At 36.4% G+C, this 12,484-nt stretch overlaps 1 protein-coding gene across 6 annotated transcripts in view; it reads right to left on the bottom strand.

The window, feature by feature from the left end:
- Positions 1–5,555: 5,555 nt before the first annotated feature.
- TRRAP (transformation/transcription domain associated protein) overlaps positions 5,556–12,484 on the bottom strand; it is a 97,597-nt gene continuing 90,668 nt past the window's right edge. For all 6 annotated transcript variants that reach the window (XM_080556531.1, XM_080556530.1, XM_080556534.1 and 3 more), the window contains 4 exons: positions 12,174–12,358; positions 9,833–10,036; positions 8,555–8,749; positions 5,556–6,834 (listed from right to left, as the gene is read on the bottom strand). In XM_080556531.1, the coding sequence (XP_080412657.1) occupies positions 6,550–6,834; positions 8,555–8,749; positions 9,833–10,036; positions 12,174–12,358 (869 nt within the window). In that variant the 3' untranslated portion in view covers positions 5,556–6,549. The remainder of the gene's footprint in view (positions 6,835–8,554; positions 8,750–9,832; positions 10,037–12,173; positions 12,359–12,484) is intronic.

Genomic DNA, 12,484 nt, shown 5'->3' with positions numbered 1-12,484 from the left:
GGGCTTACCTCGCCTGGGAGCGAGCTTCTCCCCTCGGCGGCGGGCCTCCAGCTCCGCCTCCAGCAGCGGCACGTTCCACGCTTCCAGCTTGTGTCCCCTCCGGTGCCTCGTGTCCCCTCATGGCCGCCGCCCCTCCTCCTGACTGGATTTCCGCGGGCCCCGGACCCGGCTGGGAGCGGCACAGGCCGGTCGGCGGCCGCCTGGTTCCCCAGGTGCTCCCGCAGCCCCTGGCGCTGACAGCCAAGTCGTTTAAATGTGCCGGGCCTCCTGTGGTATAACTGAAATAGAAGACCTCATGAAGTAAAACACGGGATTGTAACAACAGAGAGAAGCTGGAGAGCAGTGAGGGGACACAACATGGCTGACAGAAGCACCATTTCATCTGCGCTTTTCTTGAAATTCTCAGGGAAAGGCAATGCTAATTTACAGCAAATGAGAAGGCCACAGTCAAGACATGGAATTCTAAGTTAACAATTTCACTTTTTTCCTTTTTTTTCCTTTTTTTTTTTTTTCCTTTGAAAGAAATCCCACTTAACATGCTGCCATTTGACTAACGCCAGGGAGTGGCTCCAGGGTCCCTGCACCATGTGGATGCCAAACCCCCTGACATGTTCGATGAATAATGATAAATCACATGCAATACACACCACTTGTTTCACATGTGCTCTCTCGAACCTCTTAAATGTGAAATGTACCCACAAAGAGCTGATTAAAAGCTCCTGCGAGTGTAAATTCTTCTCCCTGAATAGGTTTTTACACTACAAAAGAACATTTCATACGTCCTATTTGAAACGGATTGGAGCCTTAAAAGCAACTTTATTCTATTCCTATTATGAAACAGAGCTTTCATTGTCTGCTGCTGAAATGCTTTGTGTCATCTTCTTCCAGTAATAACTAATCTCTCTCTTTGTATCTGACAATTCACGGACAACCCAATTACAGGAGAGGAAAACGACATACCAGTTTCAGAGGGTGGACTCCAGCACCCAACTAACGTGAAGTAAATTATGCTCCAAACCAAAAATCATTTAAGCAAATGAATTCTGATAATCTACTTCTAGAGCAGACAAAAATAAATGGCTAAATTGCACCAGCACCATCTCATAAAGATGGAGCCAAATGTTACAAAAAAAAAAACAACTGAAAAAAGCCCGTACAATTTGAGAAACCTGGCAACTATTTATTCTCCATGTCAAATCCCCAGCTCACATTTTTGTCTACAGTATTTCATGCCACAGCTTCTTAGCTTCTAAAATTCCCGTCACTGCAGTGACCTGCCGTAACACCCACTTCACACCACCACACGGGGAAGTCTCCCTGCCCCAGGAGCTGAATTGTTTACAGGGTGTATCATCCTCTTCGCCTGGGTGCCATTAGCTCCCAAGGGAGACATATAACAGCAGGTCTATCACCCACTGAGTACAGGGGCAAAGATTTCATCCAGCAAAACTTCGTACTCAGGAAAATGGGGAATAACCAGTCTGTCTTCAGCAGGCTTGAATTTGTACCTAGCAAAGGCTACTGAAACCACAGCAGAACCAACCAATTGGTTCTAACTACTGCCAGTGTTCTAAAAAGATGGAATAAGGCACTATTTGTGCAAAGTGCTCAGCAAACTAGTTGGTAATATTCTGGAGCAATTCATGTATTCAACAGTTCCTGGACAGCGCATTCACAAGAAAATAACACATTCATTTGCATTCACTGCATGTCATTTAATATGAAAAACACTAATTTGCTTTCATAGCAATATATGTTTACTTGGCAGATGATGCAAAACTTCTCATGCATTACCAGCATGATCTGAATTTTTTTTTTTTTTAAAAAATGCCTGATTCACTTTTTTTCTCAGAAAATTCACTTGGACCTCACCAGGCTTCAAACTCTTTGACCCAGTTTCTCTTACACTAGGTGACTGCATGGAGCCCAGACTTTCTGATATTAATATGCTTTGTTCTGTTTCTTTTGTAAGACATTACTTCAGTATAATCTGTTTCATGAAACGAAAGAAAAAAGGCTGTTAAACTGGGAAGTTTTGTTTTCCTTTAAAAACAAACAAAGATAATCTCTTTGAGATACAAGTACATCCCTATGCATTTTATACAGACTTAAAATATGACTGGCATATCTTTGGTTTTAAGGACTTGTCACTAGTTACCCTTGAAGATCCAGAAAATTTGTCCAGGCCTCTAACAGCTGGAGAGAAAGGCAAAAAAAATACAGCAGCAGTTTAAAGAATAGCATGCACACGTTATCAAAGGCAATTTTAAATTTGATCTCTTAATTCTCAAGTGTTTGATTTTGTAGAGTAATAATGCTGAGAGAGGGAGATTGAGAGTCGGACAGAAGAAAACCTTAAAGGGGAATTCTTAAGTGAATTGGCAATTAATGGGTTTCACTTTTAAGTATCTGCTCAGAAAGATGCATGTTGAGCATATATCTGAACTAATGAGACAGAGGGAACCTCTATCTACAATCATAAAAAATTAAATGGAGCTAATGGGCATTTTCTTCAAGATAATCAGGAACTTCATATACTTCACTATGTCAAATCAGTTACCTGCCAATGGACAGTTGCTGATCATACAAGATACATCAGAAGGTTTTCTCCAGACTGTGAAGAATGTTCATGTATAACTAAAAGCTTTCATGATTTTATTCCTTGGAGCCAGTGGTGAAACTCTGGGTTAAGACTGTATAAGCCTCCTCACAAAGTAAGGTAAATTCATAGCATATATTCATGAAAGAAAAGATCCAAGATATTAATGTTTGCACATTAACACCACCAGGGACCTCATTAAAATAATTCTCTTCCCCGTTAGCTCTATTTTATCACACCCCACGTTTTCTTTTATGAGTACATTTGAATGAACAAGAGAGATGTCACACAAATCTACAAAGTTTGTCCCCTTTAACTTGCATTTTCACTCTTCCATTGTAAGTTCTACCATGAATAGAAAAGTAGCTGAATTATCCGATGATGTCCTTTCAGGCAATGTTGTCTTCTCACAGAGTTGGACATATCTATGACACGCAAATGATTAAGAAAAAATACTGCAACTCCTCTGTTTCAGCATGTGCCATATTTCACAGCTACAAATGTTACAATCTTCAATAAAAGGAAGCCAACAATTCCCTTCAAGTCATAAAAGCACTAAGCTTAGTTGTGAATGACTGCATATAGAGTGTGTTGTGACACATGCAGGAAGTGTTATGTTTTATAAGAAGAAAGTTCAGAATCTTCTTGCCAACATGAGTTTGATATGAAAGCAAGTCCTTGCCAAAAAGAACACATTTGTTTTCCAAATTCTTATACAGTCCTTATTACTCATGTATTTGAGCTTCCACTTGTAAATAGTGACATTCAGCATGACTCAATCTATCATTCTCTCTTCAATACGTAAGAACACAAACCAAGGGTGGGAATAAAGAAGCCACAGCTTTATTCATCATACAAGCAAACAAAACCATAATCCAGAACACAAAGTATCTGGTGAGAAGTAATTAACTCTCCCCAACAACCAAATCCCACAGCTGGGGCCACAGTAAATCCTCTGATTCACTTAAGAGCTGTGTTAAGAACAAAGGCTCAGTCCTTTTGATCTAAATGTGTTCATCTCAACTGCACAACCTGACTTACCTGTTACTACACGGCTGTGGCTCACCAACCAGTTTGGCTACCCCCCCCCCTTTTTTTTTTTCCTTTTTAAATGTTTCCTACCAGACCGTATCGGCTGCCAATACTTCTAGACGCAGTGGTCCTAGTAGGAAAGGCAGTAGTGATTCAGCTGGGAAAAGCTCTGGTCCACCTCATCTAGGAAAGAACAGAAAAAGAAACTCGCATGGGAAATCCTCTAAGTGAAATAATTTTACAGCAATGTATAATACATTACTGCAGCTGCAATTTAGGCAAGTGAAAAAGTAATTCCAATTAGCTTTTTAATTCAAAACTTCCAGGATTAGATTATTACAACTTCTACACCGAATAAGTTAAATTTATTGCCGTTCCTTAAAATTGTGTTGTACTGTATTTTAGAAAGAATACGGAATGTTCATTTATTTTCCAGGCTTTTTTCCTCCTCTAAAAAAAAATCTGTCATTTTTCCATAAATTATTACACATTTGTCATTTCTGAGAGCTAAGGGTAAAGATGTTCTTTTCATTTACAAATTAAGATATTAATTTCCATTTTCAAAATTGCATTTTTTTTCCTGCTATATCCCAAAGACAAAAAAAATATGTTGGAGTATCTTTACTTCTAATACTGTATGTACTTGTTATTAACAAAAAGAATAGGTGCAAATGCATAAATTAAACCAGCAAAACTAGACATGATCCTGTATGTTTGACATATTTTAACATTTATGCATAACTAATATGCAGCAAAGCATTCCGTACTAACTGCCAAAGTCTTCACACCCAGAACAGCAAACTAGATCATCCCAACTGAAAGGCACCGATGCTGATATCGGAGCTCTGATATGACAAAGCAAAGTCTTCCAGCCAAACATACAGTAATAACTTACTTAGAACCTAGCATTCAGATGGGTTTAAAGTCATCAACCTAACTAAAGAATTTTGGGTTTGTATTACAATCACGGCTGCCAACTCTACGTGTGTGTGTGCATGTATTTACACATACGTACATATATAGCACCTTCTGTCCATCAACTTCACTTCTGTGCCAGGTTCAAAGCTGCTTATGGTGTTGCCTGAAATTTTGCATAAGATGAATGGCAGAGTAGTGTACCACCTGCACAATGCTGACACTCAAGTCTGCATCGGTTGACTGGTTCTGCTAACAGCTGCAAAGGTATAAGGAACAGGTTCTTCTGCAATGCTGTAAGAGAGCTATGGTAAGCATGTGTTGCCCTCCCAGTAGTAGTGGCTTACTCTGCAGTCATTCCTACTGCAAGTCTTGGTCTTCAGTAGCCAGTGAGTTAGACGATGTCCATCTGCGAGCTCCCATACCCAGGAGAAGTCATCAGATTAGCTTTTAGAAATTCCCCTTGCTTCAGAGACAGTACATGACTGAACGGTGGTGATTAACTTCAATTATACCTCTCATGTTGTTCAGAAATCTCTAAAGAACCTTTTGACAGCTTATTAAAAAATTAAAAATAAAAATGAAAAGAGACCCATCCCTTGCTATGGCTCAAAACCGCGTTTCAGTGGGAATAGCAGAAATCCCCTAATAGAGTTCATCTCTGTCTGTAATCTTGACCTCTAACACTTACTTAAAAGCTGTATTTTTTGAAAACATGAAATAGACTGTTTAAAGGCAGCCTTTTATAAAAACAAAGCATTAACACATTAATTGACTGGCTAGCAAGAAAGACTACACTGACAAAATTCTTGCTATGTACATATTTCCTATTTGCAGTTCTTCTAAAAACAATTTAACAGCATACAAAAGTACATCGTACATGTTTCATTAATACAGTTATGACCCTTTAACATTCAGGTTGTTTTAGTTGATAAAAGATAATACCTGCTTTTGCGTGTTTTCTACTTATGCCATAGCATTATATTAAAAATACTCTAAATAAACTGAATGCCAGAGAGTTTTACAAAATATTTATTTTGAAAAAATCACTCTGTACAAATTTAACATTCTCAACACTGAAGTTTTATAAAAATGCTAACACAGAAAGACTCACATGAAACATTAAACTGATCTTTTCTTAAATTACAAAGGAACAGATTGATTCTAAAGAAGCTATTGTAATTCTAAACATTAAAAAAAAAGAAATAGCTTTATAAGATTTTAATTTTTTTAAATCTATTACAGTCAGATACATGTATCAGTGGATGACTTCTCCCATCCTTATTATAACCCCCCCCCCCCCAACACTGTCCACAACTAAACCAAATACCCTAAATGGCTTACACTTTCACTGTACATAACTTGTGCTGAAAGAAAAGCTAGCACAATTTGATCATCTTTTTCTCAGTGCCTAACAAAAAGTTACCTCTATACATTTGGTACAAAATTCTCTTTACAAACCAACTTTACTCATGTAAATTTCTGAAGCAAACTTAAAGGAAGAAGATTTATTTGTGCCTTCAATTTGGTATAATGAAGGGACAACGATTAAGTAAAATTTTATAAAGTAAAATTCAATAACTGGGAATACTGTATTTTCTTTTTTCTTTTTTAGTAATTATTATTGCATAAAAACTTTACATACTGCAGATTAGGAAAGGCAAACCCTAAATCTAGCAGTGGTAGTTTTATAGTCCCCACCATAAAATAAGATTTTTTTCTGTACATTTTTAAGTTTCCTCTCTTCATTTTTAGCTATTTGTGAGAGCTGTTGTTGCATATTAAATAACCTTTTTTAAACAGGAGGAAAAGTATCCTCATGAAATTAAAAACAGTAAAACTGTCATACTCCTGTAAACACCATTAAAATGAAGGCTGACAAAATGCAGTGTGACAGGTAAGCCACGGTCTGAAAAGATTTTTTTTTTTTTCACATTTTCTTAACACAATATATGGCTCACACCACAAACAGCAGCAAAGAAAAAGCTAATGAAAATTTCAAGTTAGAGCCAGGGGTGCCAGGCAGGATCCATACGACAGAGATTATCCAAGCTATTTGCAGCTGCTACCAGAGTGTTGACTTTGCTTTCTCCTCCTTCAAACTGAGCAAGATTATGAAGTCGAGTCATGATAGCAGTAACAGCTTTTTGAACTAGTGAAACGAGCTGCTGGCTGTCCATATTTTCAGGTTGCCCAGCTGCTGAGAGTGGAGAGGAAGTATCCTCTTGTGTTTTTTTGTGCCATGCAATTATTTCATCCCGTAGCACGGTTTTTAGGATACCATCGACCTATATGAAGGAGAAAAGTCAGACTATTACATTTAATCCAGAGAACCATTAGGGCTTACAGATTTCAAACTAAATTCTAGTCAATAACATTTTGACACTTTTGGTTCCATTTTCCACTCTCAGCCTTTTCAAGATGACTGTGGCTTCCAACTCTTTTTTTTCCAACTATTTTTTCTGAAGGTTTTTCTTTTCATAAAAGACCCTAATTATGAAAACACAATACAGTGTTCCCCACAGAAATAAATTTAAAAAAAGAAAAATCTCAAACATCATATATTCAGATCTTCATACACAAATACAGTCAGTTATGTTCCATTTTTAAATGACCCTGCTAAACGTGACTTCCCCCCCACACACACATGCAGAAATATGTGCGAAGATTCAGCGTCTTTTGCAAAGCTGTTTGCCCCCTCTGGCCTCCAATGGGTCAATGATCATACCGTCAGCAAACGCTGCTTTCTGACAAAAAGGGAAAAAATACTGACTGCAATATTCATATATATGTGGTTTGCCTTTTTTTTTTTTTTTCCTCCTAACACACATACCTATACACCAACTCTGTCTTTGGTTGAAAAAACAAAATGCCTGCAAGAAATCATTCCCTGTTTTTTTCCTATCACCAATTTACTGATTAATCTGTCAACTTGAGCTTCTAAAGCAAACTTTGAGGTATCCAGCCTGAGTTAACTTTTCTGTCTGCAAATAACAAATAGGTATTTTGTAACACATCTAGATATTAGGCCAATAATACACAAACACATATTCAATAGATTTTATAGGCATCTGTAAAAACGGTAAATACAGAAGATGTTAAAGGTATTCCTCTTAAGTCCAGAAGTCAGAAAAACTAACACAATAATCACTAGGTACCTGAAATAAGCTGGGCACCCATCACTGCAAGAATAAATGCACACCTGTGCTCTGATCTTATAAATTCAACATGGTACGTCTAATTGGGAATACATCATTCAGCTGTATAAATTACAGACTAAGTCTGCAAACTAATTTACATGTATAGACATGGCTTTTTAAGGTGAAATTATGAATTATTAGAAAAAATCTAAGCTTTCTGTATTATACATTAAAAAAATCACTTCAGGATATTTTCCATCTTTTAAAAAGTAACTAGATCATACGATAGCTACAGTACGTTCTGTGCAATGTCTTTCTGGTGCAAATTGCTGCCTAAGTGCAAGATGCTTCATTTTTGGAAAGCATTAGAATTTAAAAGGAAGTTAGACAGTTTCTTTAGAAAACTATACCCTGCTAAGAGCTAGAATCCATCAAAGCAACAATATATCTTTAGCATTCTGCTCTGCTAACAAAGGGCCAAGACACATTTCTATTCACAGAAGTGTATTACGAAGATTCTAAATGACGTTGCATTTGTCATTTAACTATTTACCACTGCCAGAATTTGTAGAGATTTGAGGCTACAGCATTGAAACAATCATCCTGTATTAACATGCTTTGACAAAAAGGAAAATAGAAGTACAATTACACCTATCTTTCTCCTATTCTTTCCAAAAAGGCAAATTGCAATGACTTCAGCTGGCCTTTGCGCTGTCCTTGGATTAAGATTTAAAAATATAAATATGGACATTTCAATTTCTATCTTAAGAAAGAAAATGGTGTTTAGTTTATCAGTTGATAAATTATAAATGTAAATTAAACAACTTTTAAATGTAAATGTAACCAACTTTTGAAAACATATACAAACCTTAAAGTTTGGCTGTGCAAAGCAGCGAGCTACTGCAATCATAGATGCAGTCAGTGGACCAGACACCCCAATGGTGGTAAGAAATTCAGAAATGTTTGGTGTGAGCCGGAATGGAACTGGACGGTTGGCATCCAAGTCTCCAGTAGCATCATTAATGTCAAAGCGAAAGTAAGCTACATTTAACTTGCCAGTATCCTGGATTTAAAAGCAAAATGCACAACAGTAATAAAGAAGCAAATCGTCATTAATGAAACCAAAAGAAAATACATTTTTATATACTGTTAATACTCAGAATACAACCAGTTACAACTGATTATTTAAGAATCAATGTGTGATTTAGTATTTTCATTTAGCTTTTTCTATTTAAAAAAAATAAATATTGAAGCTACATAAAGAAAAAATGCTGTATTTGAAACCTAGCTTAATGCAACAGCTTTTCACTTTCGAACAGTGCTTGAGCAAGAAAAGTTAAAGGCATGCACAAAGTATTTATTCTAAAAGTGAGCGTCCAAAAAGCCTGAATAAATATAGACTATTGCCTCAAACTTAAGAAACAGATTCTTCTGTGGCAATGTTCTTTAAGGAGTTGCGCAAAGAGACAGATCTTCATTCTCGGAGTGTCTCAACTCTGGGTAAGCATTCTCCATGCATTACTCACTCTGGGTAGGAATTTGAACACCATGGCTGCACAGTGGGGATTAAAGAATCTTAATTGCTATACACAGTATAACCCTCCATGCATTAAAGTGGCATTAAGACTTTAAAATATACCACCTTTGCTCTAGTAAGGTGGCAAGCCTCATTTAAATGTTGGTTTAGAACAGAAAAATCACTACTAATAGGAGTTGTACTTTGACGTGATATCAATGTAAAAAAGAAAACATTATTTGAAAAAGGGTATTCCCCTTTTAGAAAATGAAGCTCTAGATCTTTATTGTTTATTTTTTAACCTGTTTGGCACAGATATATCTAAAGCAGTATATTTGAAGAAAGACTCAAGAGAGACTTACTGGTCATTTACATTAACAGTTCCAATATACTAACAATTTTACAGACTCTGTTCTAAATTATAACCAGAGGGGGTAGAGTTGGCAAAGTGGTCTGCAGTTTAAATTACTACCTACGTGATGTGGAATCACATAATCAAATGAAAAACCTACTGAAATACACTGTTAATTATATATGTCAAATTACCATTTTGACTCATTTCAAACGTAGAGTCCAAATTTCCATTTGATCAAAGAAGACAGCATGCATCAAGGACAAAATAAAGCATACCTGGGCAATCTGCAGCATTTCAGGGTTGAGTCTATTTAAATGAAAGATGAATTCTGCAAAGCCAATTAGGGCTAACTGAATAGTGAACATCTTTCGAAACGTCCAGTAATCTGTAGCATTGGGAAATGTATGTAAAGCCCACTCCTTAAGCATACTGCGTGGCACCATGTTACTCTGTACTTCTTTAAGTATATCTCTGAGAACCTAAATATGAAAAATATTAGTTGAGAGAGATTATTTTAATATACTTCTTAGCAACAATTATGCCAAAAGCAACTAAATTCTCTCAACTGAAGTACTCCATTCTAGGAAAACATTCTGAACTTGGAGACTTCTAATCCATGACCATCTCCCAAATTCCTTGTTAAAATTCACATATTATGTTCATCCTCTGCATGGCTACAAACTAATCTTCATCTTAAAAGACTGATTTTTTTTATAAATTGAAAGAGCAACAGAACTGCCATCAGTCTTGTGAAAAAATCTGAGACTGGAAAGTTATGTACTGATTGAAGTATCTCCTATTCAAATCTTTCAAGAAAGTCAGAAAGGAACTAAAGAGACATTCAACCCACAAAGCTGCACTTCCTTAGGGCAAGCTATTGGAACATAATCCACTTTTTAAATTTTTTTTTTTTTTTAGTTTCAGTTCAAACTGGATATGCATCTGTCAGCAATAAAACAAAATCCTCTATTTCAAGTCTTAATATATATATGTGTTTATCGTAATACTTATTTCCAACTTCAGTCATCAATATGCTGAACACTGTACTGAAGGTTATGAGCAGCCTAAATCACATTTTTCACTTTAAAACATTTAATATCCCCTCACTGAAAGATCCCATTTCCTTATCGAAGAATGTAAATATTACTCAACTCCCAGCTGAAAAAGGTTGTTCTGGATCCTACTTTATTTCTATGAATTTCCAAGGGTTTTGGATAAAGTCCTTATGTAAGATAAAGTCAAAATAGTTGCTGCTCAGACTAACACATTACTGAGGAAAACACAGACCAACAGCAGTGATACAGATTCTTTCCATAGCTGGTCTGCAACCACAACAAAAAAGGATTAAAACGTTACTAATAGCCTAAGTTTATTAATCATTATCAGGTGAAGGTAGTCTGTAGGCAGCACAAGGAGGCAGCTGTCTTAAGTTATGCACACAAATAAGACAACAATTTGATAGCTTTTTTTGGAAGGTGTTCATCAAACAAAAAAGCACAATGACAAGATTTGAAATTACACATGGGACCTACAAAGACTACAACCTAAACCCTGTGTGGTTTATTTGTACACAGAGTTGTTTACAGAAAAAAGTAAAGAATTTTGATTATACGAAATAGGGACACACACTGAGTAAAATAATTAGTTTTATGTATTATTACAGCAGAATTATCTCAAAAATACAAAAAGATAAAAGTTGAGATTTGTTTTTGTAAGTGAATACTTTGCGATAATTTTTCCCTTGATGTAAACATATACAATTTACCCAAAAACTTCATTATTGTAGCACAGCCTATCCGAATTAATTAGAAAAAGAAATAGTTAGGATATGTTCTATTGCACCAGAAAGAACGATAGTCAAACTGACTTCAATTAAATGGCCATTAAAGAGTTTTGTAACCTGAAGGAAAAAATCCTCAAAATAGAAACAGATGTTACGTAACACTTCATTTTATTTTGTAACAAAGCCTGAAAAGATGCTCTAAATATTGTCTGTGATATACTGTGTATCTTCTAATAGTTGTATTTAATATGGGATTGAAATTTTATAAAATATTTGCATTAACCTTAAGATAACCATAAAATAAGCTTATTTATCAGAATTTGATGTTTGATGGAGATTACAGAGAGTTGGAAATTTTTAATTTTCCAAGTACTGCCATTTATTAGGGTAAGTTTAGTCAACTCTTTGGCTTGGGTGAAATGAATCCAGGATAAACATTACAAGAACAAGGGGAAACCTGCATCACATACCATACCGTAACTGCTTATGTTAAATAGCAATGCTGTTTCCCATGTTATCAATTATTTTCAAAGCACTACATAAAAGGGTCTAAAAGCAATCAATCCCTCGTCTGTTTTCAGCTGCAGTTATCCAAAACAACCTGAAGCGGAACAAATACAGCTTTTTTTTGAAGCTTTCAAAGATAATCTAAAATACTAATGAGCTATAAGAGCTCCCCAAAATACATGAAGTAAAACGAAAACAAACAAACAGATTCAAACCACCACCTCTGCTAATATATTTGTCTCATATCTAATGGGGCGGAGTTGGACACCGTGTAACAGAGCTCTCAAGAAAAGATCTTGAGTGCAACTCATTAAATACTCCCATACCTGATGGCTAGCTTGAGTCCCCCGTGCTTGGACCGTTGCCAGCCTGTCGTAGTACCGAGAAATGGGGTTGTCGTGCTCAATGCCCTTCTTGGCACAGCGCTGCTTATAGATCTCCACCAGGGACAGAGATGAGGGATTGTCTTCAACCAAACGCATCTGTGGAGAAACTGCTACAACCCGGGGGACTAGGAGTGGTTTGAGAAGGGTGAGGAAGGATGGGGGCGGAAACAGAGAGAGCAACACAAAACAAAACAGTTAATTCACAACCCAAGTACTCAGAAGAGAATTAGCATGCGACTATCAGCCCTTAA

Source organism: Anser brachyrhynchus (genome assembly GCF_964034855.1).
Source record: "Anser brachyrhynchus genome assembly, chromosome: 15".
NCBI classification, from domain to species: Eukaryota; Metazoa; Chordata; class Aves; order Anseriformes; family Anatidae; genus Anser; species Anser brachyrhynchus.
This window is presented reverse-complemented; position numbering and strand designations above follow the sequence as displayed.